This window comes from Pseudozyma hubeiensis, assembly GCF_000403515.1.
Source record: "Pseudozyma hubeiensis SY62 DNA, scaffold: PHS52, whole genome shotgun sequence".
NCBI lineage: Eukaryota > Fungi > Basidiomycota > Ustilaginomycetes > Ustilaginales > Ustilaginaceae > Pseudozyma > Pseudozyma hubeiensis.
Window position 1 is genome coordinate 1 of NW_012133834.1, and position 16,321 is coordinate 16,321.

At 56.5% G+C, this 16,321-nt stretch overlaps 6 protein-coding genes across 6 annotated transcripts; 3 read left to right on the forward strand and 3 right to left on the reverse strand.

Annotated features, from left to right (window-relative positions):
• Nucleotides 1-737: 737 nt before the first annotated feature.
• On the forward strand, nt 738-1,860 carry PHSY_005590 (hypothetical protein; the record flags this gene model as incomplete). The annotated part of the gene is made up of 2 exons (XM_012336199.1): nt 738-1,220; nt 1,300-1,860. The coding sequence occupies 2 exons, from the start codon at nt 738-740 to the stop codon at nt 1,858-1,860; spliced, it is 1,044 nt and encodes a 347-aa protein (XP_012191589.1).
• Nucleotides 1,861-2,338: 478 nt separating this feature from the next.
• On the forward strand, nt 2,339-6,604 carry PHSY_005591 (likely vesicular transport factor; the record flags this gene model as incomplete). The annotated part of the gene is made up of 1 exon (XM_012336200.1): nt 2,339-6,604. The coding sequence occupies one exon, from the start codon at nt 2,339-2,341 to the stop codon at nt 6,602-6,604; it is 4,266 nt and encodes a 1,421-aa protein (XP_012191590.1).
• A 934-nt stretch (nt 6,605-7,538) lies between these two features.
• PHSY_005592 (hypothetical protein) lies at nt 7,539-9,326 on the reverse strand (the record flags this gene model as incomplete). The annotated part of the gene is made up of 1 exon (XM_012336201.1): nt 7,539-9,326. The coding sequence occupies one exon, from the start codon at nt 9,324-9,326 to the stop codon at nt 7,539-7,541; it is 1,788 nt and encodes a 595-aa protein (XP_012191591.1).
• Nucleotides 9,327-9,517: 191 nt separating this feature from the next.
• PHSY_005593 (sulfite reductase beta subunit) lies at nt 9,518-10,474 on the reverse strand (the record flags this gene model as incomplete). Its single annotated transcript, XM_012336202.1, has 2 exons — nt 9,518-9,709; nt 10,376-10,474. 2 exons carry the CDS (start codon nt 10,472-10,474, stop codon nt 9,518-9,520), a joined length of 291 nt encoding a protein of 96 aa, XP_012191592.1.
• A 1,613-nt stretch (nt 10,475-12,087) lies between these two features.
• PHSY_005594 (hypothetical protein) lies at nt 12,088-14,547 on the forward strand (the record flags this gene model as incomplete). The annotated part of the gene is made up of 1 exon (XM_012336203.1): nt 12,088-14,547. The coding sequence occupies one exon, from the start codon at nt 12,088-12,090 to the stop codon at nt 14,545-14,547; it is 2,460 nt and encodes an 819-aa protein (XP_012191593.1).
• A 446-nt stretch (nt 14,548-14,993) lies between these two features.
• On the reverse strand, nt 14,994-15,874 carry PHSY_005595 (non-ribosomal peptide synthetase; the record flags this gene model as incomplete). Its single annotated transcript, XM_012336204.1, has 2 exons — nt 14,994-15,216; nt 15,777-15,874. The coding sequence occupies 2 exons, from the start codon at nt 15,872-15,874 to the stop codon at nt 14,994-14,996; spliced, it is 321 nt and encodes a 106-aa protein (XP_012191594.1).
• Between the last annotated feature and the right edge of the window lie 447 nt (nt 15,875-16,321).

Consider the following 16,321-nt stretch of genomic DNA (forward strand, 5'->3'; position numbering starts at 1 on the left):
GAGGAGGAGGAGGAGGAGGAGGAGGAGGAGGAGGAGGAGGAAGGTGGATGCTCGAGGTGGATGCCAAAGATGTGTCCGTATCCAGCCCAGAGGTCGGTCAGATGGGTGGCTTTGGTGACACGTGTTCCCGTCGGGAGGATGGGCGCTAGCAGCGATTGAAGCTCTGCTTGACGCATTGCGGCTAAGGTCTTGCTGCCGCCTTTGATACGAACGGCAGGAAGCTTCTCGAGAGTGAATAGGAAGATGGTGTGTGCGCCACGACAAAAGCTGGCATTCATGCAGCTAACGCGGAATCTGACAGCTTCCTCAAAAGCAAGAAATGTGTGAGACAGTACTCTAACAGATCTGAAACCACGTGATTGTGGAAAGGTGTTGGTCGCGCCACGAGAGGCAGAATTTCTAGTGTGTTGATCCAAGCCAGCGACTCAACACGTCAAGCACGGCCATCGTAGTCCTTCTTCCAGCACAGACATCATGACGGCCTCTGGACAGTCATGTGGCAATGTGAAAGGGTGAATATGCATCACCAAGATGGAGCCTGGTGGGACGATGTCGTACGGATGACTGGAGTTCAGCAAGAGAAGCGTCGGGGAAGGGCGCTGCAAAAGGAAAGTGAGAGGTCGAATTGATTGAATGAAGCGTAGAATGTTGATCAACCAGCCAGCCTTCTTCTTATTTTTTCGAGGCAGCAGCACGCGTTGTGACAGAAGCAGCATAACCCGTCAGTGGGTTTGTGCATGACATCACGCTTTTCAGGGCTGCTGCTGTGCGAGAGTCTAGTTCAAGCGTGCGTGCGTTGCCTCTTTGAGCGTCTCCCAAGCTTTGAACGAGTTCAGGGTCCATTGAGCTTGAGTCAGGTAGAAACGCTCAAAGATAGAATCTACTCGGTTGCCTGCTCGAAACTTGTCCTTCCAATAAAAGGAGTCTGGAGTGAAGCTCCAACTCAGACCATCTTCATCACCACCTCGACGTCCTCAAGAACCTTGATCTCTTCCACTCGGCACCACCTTCGACAACTTGACGAACAACAAGCAAGCACGCTCAGCATCAACCACTCGCACCTCTTCTCATCGCCATCGTCATCGCCACCATCATCAAGTATGTTCCACGCATCCAACACCCGCCTCAACGCCGCCGGTCTTGCACCCGAGCACTCGAAGCTGCTTCCAGAGCGACAGCCCATGCACGACGAAGCTAACCTCCTCGAATCCCTCCGACAAGTAAGTTGCCCCAAGCTTTGATCAACACCGATCGCCTTGAACAAGATCTGATTCTAGTTTGTCTTCCCAATTTTGACAGCTCTACACATCTGCCACACCCAGCGATGAGTGCTTCTCCATCTTTGCCAACGAGGCCATCCTCACGCTCCCCACTGGCGACGTAGTGGTGGGACCCAGCAATATCAAGGCAAAGTTCGCCCAGGTGCTCGCACCCTTCACCCAGCGCAGCCTGCGTCAGCGTCTGCTCGTGACACCCGAGTCGCTGCCCCACCGTACCATCGTGCTCGACCACATGCTCAGCCTCTCCTCCGACGACGGCGTCACCGTCAAGAACGTCCACTCGCTCGTCGTCCTCAAGCGCAAAGCCCAAGACGGCAAGATCTCGGCACTGACCGAAGAGGAAGGTCACCGCAAAGCAACAGCACCGCTGGCAGCACGTGCTGCAGCAGCCAACAGCTTCTACTCGCCTACAGATGCACAGTTGAGCCCCGTGACGTCCAAACTCAACCTCGCCAAGAAGAAGCACCACATGAAGGCGAAGCCCACAGCACTCTTCGCCAACAGGTCCGGTTTGAGACAGGCCATCATCCCTGGCTCACCGGCTCCGAGCACCGGCAGCAACGCCGACATGGACTTCTAAGCACAGATTCGTGTTTGGCTTGTTTCCTGTTGGGGTTTCCGTCGATACTCGTCTCGCTTGCATTGTTCTCGTTTGTTGTCTGTACATAATCTGGTCTCGAAAGCATATTTGCGCGCTCAGTAAACTGCTGCTGCCGCTGCAATACACCTCATACATCTCGAAAGGTACCTTTGTCGTATCGCGTGCGCCTGGTGGAGTGGGATCCGTGCTTTGTCGTCGGTGTATGCAGTCAAGGCATCGGTGGATCGAATCTCAATTGCGCCCGATTTCCTCTCTGAGTCCAAAATGAATCGGATAGATCCGACCGCGTTTCGCTGTGCTGTCGGCGTCGTTTCAAGGTCGGCGCACGAAGCAATTCCCAAATTCTCAAGGTGTCACTCTGTCTTCTCACCATCATCCCTTCATCCTCCTGTCCACACACATATCTCGACAATCACGATCCCTCACTCGGGCTCGTGACGTCCACGCCTCCTGCATCATGCTCCACGGCTTCAACATCCTGCGCCAGCAGTACTCGCAGCTCTCCAAGCCAGGAGCCAATCAGTCGGCCGTCAACACCATAACCACCCTCGCAGAACGACTCACAAAGGCAGATGAGCTTCAACTCACCACCGAAGATCGCAGGGCTGCAGTTCTCTCTCTCAAGGGTCTCAGCAGGGATCATAACCGCGCTGTAGGTCAACATGCACTGCCAGCCTTGCTCACATCATTGCAACGGGACGCAAAGGATGAGGACATCGCGAGGGCTTTGATCGAATGCTGCATCACGCTGTGCGAGGTCCAATCGCCAGAGGCTGCTCAAGCTTCATCAGCAGCGCAGGGACAACAAGCGCAGAACAAGCGAAAGCAACAAGATCAAGGTCCACCTTCCGGGCTTCTTCACACCGACATCTTCTTGCAAGAGCCCGGCCCGCTTCATTGTCTTCTGCCACTTCTAGCGCCCGATCGTGCCTTTTACACTCGTTTCGCTTCGCTGCAGCTTCTCGGCTCCTTGCTACGCAACAGGCCACACAGAGTACAGGATCATGTCCTCGTTGCGCCAGGAGGATGCGGTGCCATCCTCGAGTGTCTCGCAGAAGGCGCTGGCTCGTCCGCAGAGATTGTTCGTAACGAAGCCCTCCTCCTCCTTCCACACCTCGTGTTTGGCAATGCAGACATTCAGAAGCTCGTCGCCTTCGAAGGCGCTTTCGAAAAGCTCCTCGACGTTTGCGCCGCCGAAGGCAGGATCGAAGGCGGCGTCATCGTTCAAGACGCCCTCGACGGTCTCGAAGCGCTCTTGCGCTACAACGTCTCCAACCAGAACTACTTCCGCGAGACGCTCTCCATCCCCATGCTTGCACCGCTGCTCTTCTATCCTCCCACTCCGCCCAACAACGAGTTCCCCTCCAAGCACGCCGAACACGAGTATGCGCGCCAACTCGAAGCCTTTTGCTTTCAAGATTGGGATCATCAGAAGGTCGTCAACGCCAAGACCGTGCTCGACATTGCTGCTTTGCTCATCGGCGGTCAGGGCGAGGGTCGACGTGCCAATCAGGGCGCCCTTCTGCAGTGCGGAATGACAAAGTGCCTGCTCGACCTCGCTCTCGCTTCCACCGCCCCTGCTTCGCTCAAATCGCAGGCGCTGCATGTCTCGGCTTCCCTCATGCAGGCATCCAGAGCAAACCAGGATCTTCTGTCTTCCTTGCTGGTACAGCCGGTCAAGCTCGTTAGCGCTCCCGAGACGAATGCCGCCGATGGTCAGGAGGAGGCTGCTCAGGATCCAGCGTATGCAGCTCCGACAGAACCTGCTTTTACCCGAGCGGAGCCGAGACCTGCAGTCGTGAGCCTCGTCGAGCTCGCAATCGGCACATCTGGTGCAAAGGGCGGGCTCGGCCTTAGAGGTGCTGCTGTCGCTTGCTTCCGCGCTTACGTCGCCGACAACATGGATGCGCGTCTCGCCATCATCAACGGAATGCTTCCGCAAGCTGACGGCGAGACCAGCACGCACCAAGCCTCGGCCGCGGGCAAGACCCTCTTCGAGGGTATCACGCAGAATCCTTCTACACAGGCTACTTCCGAGCACGCCGACGCCTACAAGCACCTCGTTTCTGCCATGCTCTTCTCATACCTCGTTCGTGGAAGCGAAACTGCTAAAGCAGCCGCACGCTCCATCGCCATCAGTCCGGATGGCGCCGTCATCAAGCACGTTCGAGTTGAAAAGGAGAACGACGATGACGATGATGACGACGATGACGACGCACCTTCGTCGCTTATTCAGGTCATCGTCGGCAACCTCACCTTGTCCGAGCGCGAGCTAGCCGACGCCGTCCGCAAAGAACGTGCCTCTGCCATGGGTGCCACCGTCTCCTCCACCTCGTTCTCGGCTGCAGACTGGACGCGCGTCATGGTGGGCTACCTCGTGCTGCTTTCCGTGTGGTTGCACGACTCGCCGCTCAGCGTGCGCGACTTCTTGTCCGAGTCGGCGACGCTTCAAGCGGTGATCCAGCCCGTGGCGCAGTCGTCTGGTGTGGATCCGCTGATTCAGGGTCTGGCTGCGTTCTTGCTCGGGGTGGCGTACGAGTTCGATACGGATCCGGGCAAGGTGGCGGTGACGAGGGAGACGATGCATCCGATCTTGCATTCGAGGATCGGTGCGGATCAGTTTGCCGTGCGTATCAACCGGATTGCGGAGGACCCCAGGTTCCGAGAGGTGACGCCGGACGTTTTGGAGAGGCTGATCGAGGTGGAAGAGCAGCAGGAAGCGGATGAGCTGCGAGCGAAGCAGATCGCAGAGGCGAAAGCTGCTGCGGCTGCTGCTGCCGCCGCCGCCGCCGCGGCAAAAGCTTCTTCCGCAGATCCCTCCTCCACGACGCAACCATCTACCCTCGAAACACCTTCATCGGACGACAAATCCAAAGCGGACGAGGACGCCGCCGACCGAGACCTCGAAGTCAACGGCCTCGGCCACCTCTCCAAACGTCGTCGTGCCGGTCTCTGGTTCGACTGGACGTTCGTCGAGTTCTGGCGTGCCAACTCCACGCTCGTCGCCAAATGCATCACGGTGGATCCCAAGTCGAGCTCGGCGCTCCACGCCGCGATGCCTGCCGAGCTGGCGGACGCACACCGTCAGGTAGAAGCGTTGCGCGATACCGTCGGCAAACAGGCTAGGGAGATCGAGGTGCTGGAGAAAAAGGTCGAGGAGTTGAACGAGGTGCATTCGAAGCAGGTTGCCGAGCTGCAGGCGGAGCTGAGCGCGGCGAGGGAGGCGCTGGACACCCATGCACCTCAACTGGAAGCTGCTCGTTCGGAAGCGGAGTCCTTGAAGACCGCCCACGCATCGGCTCTCGCTGAACTGCAAGCAAGACACGATGCCTTGTCCGCCACGCTGAACGAGACCCAGGCGAGGGAAGAGGAGAGCAACGGAAGACTGCTGCAGCTCACTTCGGAGATGGCGCGCGTTTCCGCGGGCAAGCCTTCGGCGAAGGAGTTCGCGGCGCTGCAGAAGGGTTTCGATGAACTGAAGAAGAAGCACGATGAAGTTTCGAAGGGTGAGGGTGCGGGAGGGGGAGCGGCGATGAAGGATCTGATCGAGGTGCGGGAGTTGGCTGGTCAGAGGGCGGAGATGATCGCGAGTCTCGAGGCCAAGATTGCGAGTCTGGAGGCGAACTCCACCACCGCCACTACGGCCAACGGTGCAGAGTCGAGCGGTGCAGAGCCGACGGAACTGCAGAAGGAAATCACGACCTTGAAGGAGAAGAACTCTGCACTCGAGGTCCAACTCTCCACGCTGCCCAAGCTGCAGTCCGATCTCGAAGCTGCGACCGCGTCGACCAGCGAGCTCGAGACGATCAAATCCGCGCGGAACGGATTGGAGTCGAAAGTGTCGGAGCTGGAGAAGCAGCTCGAGAGCTCGAGGGGCGAAGCGAAGGGTGTGGGTGAGAGTGGAGCGAAGGAGGCGGAGAAGTTGCGGGGGGAGAAGAAGGCGTTGGAAGCCAAACTGCAGGGTCTTGAACAGGTGACCAAGGAGAAGAACGAGTTGGAGAAAAAGATCAAAGATCTCGAAAAGGTGAGCAAGGAGAAGGGAGAGCTGGAGAAGAAGGTCAAGGAGCTGGAGAAATCGAGCAAAGAGAAGAGCGAGCTGCAGGCCAAGCTCAAAGACCACGAAAAGCTCGCCAAGGACAAGGCTGAGCTCGAGAAGAAGCTCGTCGAGCTGGAAAAGTCGAGCAAGGGCAAAGCCGAGCTCGAGAAGAAGCTGAAAGACCTGGAGAAGGTGTCGAAGGAAAAGGCTGATCTCGAGAAGAAGCTCGCGTCGCTCGACAAGGTCACCAAAGAAAAGACGGAGCTCGAGAAGAAGGTGAAAGACCTGGAGAAGGTGTCCAAGGAAAAAACCGAACTCCAAAACAAGCTGAAGTCCCTCGACAAGCTCGCTGCGGAAAAGAGCGAGTTGGCAACCCAGCTCACCGCACTCCGCGAGTCCCACTCGAAAGAGACGTCCGACCTCACAAGCAAGATCGCCTCGCTCGAAAAGACCGCTTCCTCCTCCAAGAAACCTTCGACGACGACAGCGGAGAAGGAGTTGGACACACTCAAGAAGGAAAAGGAAGAAATCAGCAAGGAAAACGAAGACCTGCTCGTACTGCTAGAGGAGCTAACTCAGAAGCGGAAGAAGGACAAGGCTAGGCTCAGGGAGAAAGGCGAAGTCGTCAGCGATGACGACGACGATGATGAAGATGATGACGAGGAGAACGACGATGATGTCGATTGAATTTGCATCAAAGCTGCGACATCCGAAGCTGCGGGTTCGCGAATACAGTTTGATTCAAAAAGACAGCTGCGTTGTGCGAAATCTTTCCTCCTCGACCAATGTGTGATCCATCTGAGGCCATTGTGAATGTTCTGTTTTGGTGCACAGAGCGGCTGAATTCACCCTCTGTCAAACAGCACCTTCAACAACCAGATCGACAAACAGCTACCACACCCGTCTTCTTGGTCACATTCCTCGCAACTCTCAAGTTCGACAGTCTTTCTGCATCAACTTCGCACCAAAGGCGCAAGATGCACCACCCCCTCCCCTCATCCGTTCATTCTCTCACCTCCCGTCCCCCACTTTTTCACACATCACACAGCCAGCAACAAAGTGAGAAAAGAGAATTCATTCTCTCGAAATTTGCAAGATGGGAACAGGATAGCCGGCAAAATCGAGAAGAGCAACGGAGAGCGGGGGAAGAAAGAACAACAAAAGAGATACCATGCCCGATCAAATACCCTCCCTCCCGCTGAAAAGAGAGGAAGGGCAGAGGGATGGATTCAGAAATCGAAACGAAACGATCCAAAGACAAGCTACTTTCGCCAAAGCATGGATCGGAACAGCCCGCAACATGTCGATGAGGCCATCTTAAGAGAGACCAGCTCCCGGAAGAAATGACGCGGATCGAGCGGGGAGCTATCCGCGGCTCCAGCCGTTGAAAGGCGATGATGGAGAGGGTGGTAGGAATAATACAGTTTCCGGGACCGAGAAAGAGAGGAGAGAGAGAGGAAGAGAGGGGGATGCAAGGTCATAATACAAAGGAACTTAGATCGTGAGGTCTGCAAGAGACTCTGGCGTCATTAGGTGGGATCAAGAACGAGATGTACACGCTCCTGTCGTCATAAAGTAGGGAGTGCGCTGCGCAGCGCTGAGCTGAGCTGGGCCGGCGTCTCTACGTGCAAGACACGGCAAGCGCGGATCCGCTTTGCATGCATGCACCGCTGGAAAGATCGTCATCATCAGAGAGCGAGGCAGAGTCGAGACCCATCTCCATCAGAAGATCGTCATCACTGAGGTGGGACGAAGGCTGTCCAGCGGCAGGTGTGGATGCAGCACGCTCGTTTTGGTTGGCCTTGCCGGCAGGCCTCCGACTGGCGCGGGCCTGCTTACGAGCAGGAGTCGTGGCGACATTTGCGGATGCCTCGGCAGTAGCGAGCTCATTGGCAGATGGACCGACACCCATCAACGACATGCCTGCCAAGAGCAACACCGAAGCCAGGGTGCTGGGAGCCTTGCCTGGCGATGCAGTGTGGCGACTGACCAGGGAGTTGGCGCGCGACTGTCTGCTTTCGATCGAAGAGGAAGACGTCGAGGCTGTTGAGGGCGAAGAGGGCGCCGAAGCACACGGGAATCGGTAGTCGAGACCGAGACCCATTCCTGTCGCAGCCACGTTGCCAATGCTGCCGTACTGTTGAGCCGATCGGCTGCGAAGGGCGTTCTCGGAGAACATGGCCAAGGTCGGGGTCTTTGACAGGTCAAAGTTAGCAGTGTGCGAGGCATCGAGCTTCATGGCCGTGTTGTATGCATCGCCACCGAGAGTGAACTTGGACAGCGGTGACTCGGGCACAAAGAGTGGAAGCTCGGCAGCTTGGACTCCCTTGAAGGGCATGGATGTGACGCCCATGTTGGCAGCCAGGCTTGCATGGGTGGCGGTAACGTCCATGGAGTGGAAGTCCGCAACCGGAAGGGAGCTCTGTACGTTGGCGACGCTAGCACGAAGCGCGTCGAGCTGAGCCAGCAGCTCGTTCTCGCGCTGCAGAGAAGCAGTGAGCTCCGATCGCGCCTGTTCGAGCTCGGCGGAGGAAGCAGCCTGAGCGGGCGCTGGAGCAGGCGCAGCTGCGGCAGAGTGAGAGGCGAGGTGAGGGGGCAGTTCGGGGGCAGGGGTGCCTTCGAGTTCGTCGGCGGTAGGTGCAATGGAGGCGCCCTTCTTGGCGATGACCTCTTCAAGGCAAAGGCGGGCCATGGGCTCTTCATTGGCGAGCACGGCGGCGAGAGGGGTTTCGTTGATGCGGTCGACATCGGCATCGTTGCCAGCGATGGCCTCCCACATACGCCAAACGAGCATCGAGATGCCCTTGCACTTGATCTCCATCTCTTCGAACTGCTCACGCTTGCGCTGTCGCGAAAGGAAAGCGGCTGCACGATTCTTGACGAGACGGGCCTCGCGCTTGGTGAGGCCAGAGGTGTCGGGAGCGACAAACAGGCTCGAGTGCTTGGCCGAGGTGTCAATGACGGGGAAAGGTTTTCCGGACTCGGTAACATGAGACGCAGAAGGAGGTGGGCGTCGCTGACCGGTTTGGCGGGACGCCTTTTTGGATGCTTTGGCGGTGTCGGCGGCTGCTTCGGGTGTGGCGACAGCGGCAGGCACATCGACGTTCTTGCGCTTCGAGCCTCTCTTGGCGGAGGACGGGCGAGAGGAAGCGTCCGAGGTGGAGCTTGGGGACGCGACGGAAGAGAAGGACTCTGCATCGGAAAAGTTGAATCGCCTGTCGGGAGCGTGGGTTGCGTAGTTGGGAAGACTCATGCTGGCCATCATGGGCTGGGAGCCGGGGAAAGCAGCAAAGTCATGGGGCGCAAAGACATCATTGGTGGGTTCCATCTTAACAAGCTGTCCAGAAGGGCTAGGCTTCCAAAAAGTGTTGAGCGTGTTGGGAGCGTACATGGACGGCTGCGCAAGCATGGCGGGTGGAGCGCCGAGAGTGGGGTGGAATGGGGATTGGAAGGCGCTGTTGAGCATGGGCTGGAAAGCAGCAGGGTTGGGATGCTCGAGGAGAGTGTGCGAGACAGGAATGTGGGAGTGAGCATCCATCGAGGCCCAAGAAGGTGGTTGCGGCGAAGAAGACTCGGGAGAGAAGGAAGGCGAGTTGTTGATCATTGCGTCTTACGATGATATGGAGGATGTGCTGGAAGAGGGGAGATGACGATGTTGTTGTTGGTCGGAAGGAGGGAGAGCGCTTTAGCTACCAGAGCAGAAGGGCCGATTGCGATGAAGAAGATTCGCTGCCGGAGCGAGACAGGGATGAACGAGTTGAGCGTGAGAAGCCGACGAAACCGGTCGATCAGCTACACAAACTGGCGAGGGGATGAAGAAGGTGACGTCAAGGCAGTGGTGCAGACTGTAGCAAGCTGCTTGAGGCACTGATGACAAATGCAATAACGGTGGGTCGTATGCCGGGGAATGAGAGATGCTGACGTTGCGAGCCGTAATGAGGAGACGGCGAAGCGGGTTGAGAGCGATGATAAAGTCGACGCGGTCTATGCAATGCGAAAAGCAACGGCACGGGAACGAGATGAGAAGGGAGCCAAGAGAGAAATGAGGAGAAGGTGATGAACAACAAACGGAAAGATGAGCAAGACGATGGGATGAGATGAGATGAGATGAGATGGAGGGTCGGAGGCAGGAAGAGACGATGATAGCACAAAGAGACCAGAGACTACTGTAGCTTGGTGCCATGGCGTACCGAAAAGCAGAGTCAAGTGCAACACTGAAACAGATCAATCTCGAAGTTCAGCCTCAGTCGGCGCCCCTCCGCCTTTGTGTCACCGTGACTGACTGGAACGGAGTCTCCGCGTTCGAATTCACAGACCAAGGCAGCGAGACAAAGGGGGGCCCGTAAGCCGCCCCTTTCTTTTTTTCTTCTTTTTTTTTTGTGGTCCTCTCCTCGACCTTGACACGGGCGGCCCGGCGAATGCGATCGCGCCTTCCGCTGCTCCTCTTTTGTCGGTGACGCGATGCCGTTCGCCCGCTTCTTGTTCCCGCTCGCGTCTCATGACATGCTTGTCAAGCTGCGATGCTGTATTGTCTAGTCTGTACAGGAACTTGGCCATCGACGCTCGCAAGGGGGCAGCTGTGACTAACAAGCGGGACGTCGGCAACGCCATTTGCAGGCTTGAGGCGACCTGAGCGGGCAGTTCCCTAGCGCCGCAGCAAAGTTGTAATCTCGCTCTTGCGACTCCGACATGCACCTTGCATTCATCGAGAATGGGGCTCGCACCCGCCTACCGTTGCACAATCGAGCCAAAATCAGGGGGTTCAGATTTGAATATGTGACATTCGACGCTCGAGCCTCGCTTCTTGAGTGTAATCGAATTTCAATTTGTGATTTGATTCCCAATACAAATCCGATAGGGTGTCGATTTCAAAGTTGTCCTCTTCCTTGGTGTCTCCCCTCATCGAGATTGCCTGCACTCCCCGAGGTCAAGAAAAGATTTCGAAAATTCGTGACCGTTTCCAAGACGCGCGTCAAGCCGCGTCGTCGGCTCGGCTTCCACCGTGAGAAAAGTGTTACTTTTGGCCCAATGGCCCCGGAGTGAAAGGTCCCGTCCTGGGGATTTGCCGCTTTACCGTAATTCCTCACTTACCCACGCTCGAGCCGCCGTCAAAGAAGCCCGCCGAAAGCATCAGGGTGACCCTTCTCCAGAGTGCCAATGGATGTCGACAGCAGGTGGGAGCGACTGTATCGCCAGTCGGGCTAGTGTACTCGCAGGAGCTGTGTCATCTACTGTATTCTTGTGGTTGCGGACGGAGGCTCTTCGTCGCGCACACATGATTGATCGGTTGCTTGGTGTACAAAGCAGGTCGCATACGGCACCTCGCTTCGAGACTGATTTGATTGCGATGGTCAGGCCCCGAGATCGAGAGCAAGAAATCACGGTCATGGTGCATCGATCCTCGACGTCCTTTCTTCGGGGTTCAATGCTCGCGCCCCCTTCCCAGGCCCTCCAATGGGCTCAATGGCTGGCTCAATGTCCTGGTGTACTGTGCAGAATTTCGAGCCAAGTGATCCATCGAGTTAGTCTCCTTTCCGCACAGCCCATCCGTTTATTGCTTTCCGGTCGCAAAATCGTGGCTGCCTGGTCGGCCAACTTTGCGTTGCCCCCTTTTAACTTCGTAAAAGGGTATCCACGATCATCCGCGTTTCTCGCTCCCATCTTCTACAACGGATGTGCTCTAATCCGGCGCTAGTCAGAATCTTGAGGCTGATCATTGTCAAACGAGATGAGACCAGATATGGATACACAGCCTCAAAGTAGGGGGGGTAAACGCGAGCTGTGCAATGTTGTCGAGGAGCGCCGAACCCGAATGCTAACTCACCACCTTGAAATTCATCGGTGATCTCACATTGAGTGAACCGAAATTTTCGCAGCTCGTCCAATCTTTACCTACGCATTACATAATTATAATCTTTCGCTCATTCGCTTCACGGATTTCGGATTGGAACTTGACACTTTTGGTAGGCTTCTCCACCTTGGCACACGATCTCGTACTCACCAACGGCCATCCTCTTCGAGTCCAGCTAAGCTGTCTTCTACACAAACGTACCGAGCTGTGCTCGACAGCCTCGGTCGCGCACTCAGTCTGTCATCCGATTAGCATACGACTTTCGTCGCTCACCAACGTTGCTCTTCGTCACCAGCGGCCAACGCCTCTTTCCGGCATCATGGTTCGCGTTATCATCAAAGGTGGTGTCTGGAAGAACACGGAGGACGAGATTCTCAAAGCTGCCATCTCCAAGTATGGCATGAATCAGTGGGCGCGTATCTCCTCGCTTCTAGTACGCAAGACCCCCAAGCAGTGCAAAGCAAGATGGTACGAATGGCTCGATCCTTCCATCAAAAAGACCGAGTGGTCCAAAGACGAAGACGAGAAGCTTCTCCACCTTGCCAAGCTCATGCCCACACAATGGCGCACAATAGCCCCGCTCGTTGGCAGGACCGCCAATCAGTGTCTCGAACGCTACCAGAGGCTCCTCGACGAGGCCGAGGCCCAAGACAATCAAGCTGGCTCCAGCTCTCTCGGCCTCACGGGTACCGGTGAAGCCGTTCCGAGCGCAGACGATGTCCGCCGTCTGCGTCCCGGAGAGATCGATCCCGATCCAGAAACAAAGCCCGCCAGGCCCGACCCTATCGACATGGACGAGGATGAAAAGGAGATGCTCTCAGAAGCACGTGCACGTCTCGCCAATACCCAAGGCAAGAAGGCCAAGCGCAAAGCCCGAGAGCGTGCCCTTGACGAGGCTCGTCGTCTCGCCATGCTGCAGAAGCGCAGAGAACTCAAGGCTGCCGGTATCAACATCAAGCAAAAGCAGAAAAAGGGCACCATCGACTACAATGCCGATGTTCCCTTCGAGAAGAAGCCGCTTCCAGGCTTCTACGATACCAGCGCAGAGGCTAACAAGTCCTACAAGGCACCTGTCGGCAAAACGCTGCAGGAGCTCAACGACCGAAATGCTGGTCCCGATGATCCCACCAAGAACAAACGTCAGCGTGAAGCGGAGGAGAAGAACAAGCAAGCCAAGCAGGCCGTCGCAGGTCGAAACGAGGAGCAGATCCGCAAGCTCAAAGAAGCTGAACAGATCACAAAGCGTCGCAAACTCAATCTTCCCGCCGCTCAAGTCGGTCAGGATGAACTCGAAGCCATCGTCAAGATCGGCCAGGCAGGTGAGCGTGCACGCTCTTTGGTCGAAGACGGTCCGAGCGATGCTACCCATGGCCTCCTCGAGAACTACTCGGCGCTCGAATCCGCCCAATCCGCTCGCACTCCTCAGGTCGCAGCCCACGAAGACTCTGTCATGGCACAAGCGAGAGACCTCCGTCTCATGTCTTCTGCGCAGACTCCGCTTCTTGGAGACGCCAATGTCGATCTCAGATCGTCGCAGTCATCAGGTGCGCAGACACCCGGAACATTTGTTCCCCAGACTCCCAACCCGCTCTTGACGCCTGGTCTGCGGAACGGTCAGACGCCAGCCTCAGCGGGAGACTCGAGATCTCAGGCAGGATCCGGCACGCCACAGAGGACGCTATTCCGTGACAACCTCGGTCTCAATGTCGAGGACAGAATTCAAGCTGGCTACGAGACACCGAGGGACCTCAAAAGGGCACGCAACCTGGCTCAGTCTCACCTGAGGCAGAGTTTGTCATCCCTGCCCGCGCCGAAGAACGACTTTGACATTGTAGTCGACGAAGAGACCGCCGAACCACAATCCGTTTCGGACGGTCTCGACGATATTGTCGCAGTGAGCGAAGAGGATGCGGCGGAACGAGATGCCAGACTCGCTCGCCAAGCCGCTGAGGAAGAGGCGAAGGCGGAGGCGCGTCGCAGTCAAGTCGTCCGTCGCAACCTCCCACGACCGGCAGGAGTGGATTTGGCACGCCTAGACGAGCAAATCGAATCGCGCCATCGCAATCGCGTCGAGCTTCTCGTCGCACGCGAGACGGCCAGACTTTTGCATCACGACGCCAACATGTATCCTATCGCAGGAGGCAAGCATCCTGAGCCCGAGTCGGTGCAGCTCGAGACGCTCTCCGACGCTTCGTTGGCAGCGGCGCGAGAGCTGATGCGTGCAGAGCTGGCAGAGCAGCTTGGTTTTCCTGGTGCGAACCACGAGGTGCTGAAACGACTGGTGGGAGCTTCGCTAGACGATGACGAGGCGGGCATGCAGAATCTGGAAGATGCGCTTCAGAGGCGATGGCAGGAGGCGCGAAACGACAAGGCGCAGCTGATCGAGCAGTTGGAAACGGCACGCAGTAGGATGGCGGGGGCAGCGTCACAGGCGGCCAAGGGCGAGAAAATGCTGTCAAAGGTGCTAGGTGGATATCAGGCGAGGAGCGAGGCGCTATCGACTTCGGTCAAGGAGCAGTTCAAGTCGCTGCAAGAAGCGGCGATCTCGCGCGAAACGTTCGAGCGACTGAGTAGGGAAGAACAGGGTGGCAAAGCGGATCGACTCGACTCGCTGCGCAAGGAGGTGGAGCGTCTAGCTAGTCGCGAAGGGCTGGCGCAAACAGCGTATAAGTCGGTGATAGAGGAGCGCGACGCACTGCAGGAAGAGTGCGAAGTGCTTGAGATGGAATTGACCATGCGGCAGGCTGAATTTTTGAATGAGGCTGCTCTGTCTGCCTAAGTGCAGCATGCGTACCTGTATACCCTGTTTCGAAAGGCAAAGATGCTGCGCAGCCATGCGCCGCGGCCTGACTTGCAAACGCAATTTATGATTTGCTGCAAAGCTCGCAGACACACGCAAGAGTCTCTGGTTGAAATTTTCTGGCTTTTGGTGGAGCCGATGTCTGGCCTCTTTTCGTGCATTGCAGACATGGTCTAACCACTTTGGAGAAATGTGTCAAGAGTGTTCGTCAGGTGACAACCGCTGTCCTTGGTGGATGAGCTCGCGTTGAAGTGCAGGCGTCGCTATGAGTTGTCGGACACAGGGAGGGCCGATGTGCTCGCTTCAGGGCGGACCATTGCGGATGAAGACCTTGAAAGCTAGAGACAGGTAGGCTCAGGTGCTCTGCGGGATAGGAAGGATCTGCGATCATGCTCCTCAATCTGATCGACATCAAGTGTGCTTTTTTACGACGAGGCCACTGCAATTGTTGTGCAGCAGATGTGCGACCGAATCAAATGCATCAAGGCAAAGGCCGTCAAGCCCGTCGACGTGCGAAGCAAGAAGCCATGGCGAAGTACAAACACTGTCATGCGACGAGAGTGATGCTTCGGAGGGTTTTTAACGATGCAGCTTGGCAGCTCTACGGAGGCTTTTGGGGAGGAGCAAGGGCAACGGGCGATAGCGGTCCTACCGAAAACGCAAGAGTCAGCAAGGCAGCAAGAAGACACAGAACACGGATCTTCTTTCAAGACCACTGTTGTTCCGCTGGGGTTGTTTTTGAGGAAGTGAGACATGCTTGTGCGTGATTCATCCAAGCTGCGCATGCAGAGAGCAAGAAGACCAAGATGGAAGCGGACGGGAAAACAAAATGAGAAAAAGGGCTTATCAGATCCGACTTGGACGTTTACAATTGGTGATTCATGAAAAGCGGCTCTGAAATTCAACTCGCGCTAAGTCTTGGCAAACTTTGGTTTTTGGTAGGTGCGGCCCGCCGCATTCCGATCCAAGTGTGGTTTTGCGCTACTGTACTTGAACCGAAATGAAATCACGTCAAATTTTTTCGTAGCTTGAATTCTTATCTGATCCGAGCGCGAGTGTGGAAAAATATTATCTGATGTTGAACCACTTCAAGACGGCGTGGACGAGCTTCCTTGTCCTTTTCCTCGCCTTCTACGCATCTGGAATCCCGGCTTGCTATTGGCCGGGTCACGCGCGAAGTTCTTGCAGCCTCGCTTCGCTTCGCACACCATCGCGCCGAGCTCTGCAGACAACCCGTGCCTGGTTTGCTCGACGATGCTCCACCAAGTCGGTACTCGAATGCGTACGGCCGGCCGCTCGTTCTCATTGGCGTATGGTGTAAAGCGCATGAAGTTCGCTGAGTTGTAGCGTTTGCATGTGCAGGCGTCGTGTTCCTGGAGGAACGAGTGGCCCGGCTTCGGCCGGCGTGTCTTGGTCCTTCATGGTTCTCTGCTTGTCGTCGGCTGAAACTGTCCGAACGCTTTTCTCGTCTGTTCGGCTCTCTGTCTCTCTTCTCGTCCCTCGGTTGGCCAATTGCTTTATGGCGGCACTTCGGCTAACCGCGACAGGGAGAATTTTTTTCTGCCTTGGCTCGCCTGCCTTGGCCTGGTACGCTGTACCGTGGCCTGGCACGATTGTCGTTGGTGGATGTGCGTCATGAGCGTGTTTCCAGAGTCGAGTTAGCGAGATTGAAGCCGAGCTCCGACTGAAATAAATATCGCTCATCTGATAAGGAAAGTTTGCTTCCTGGCCTGATCCCCCCCCCCCCCCCCCC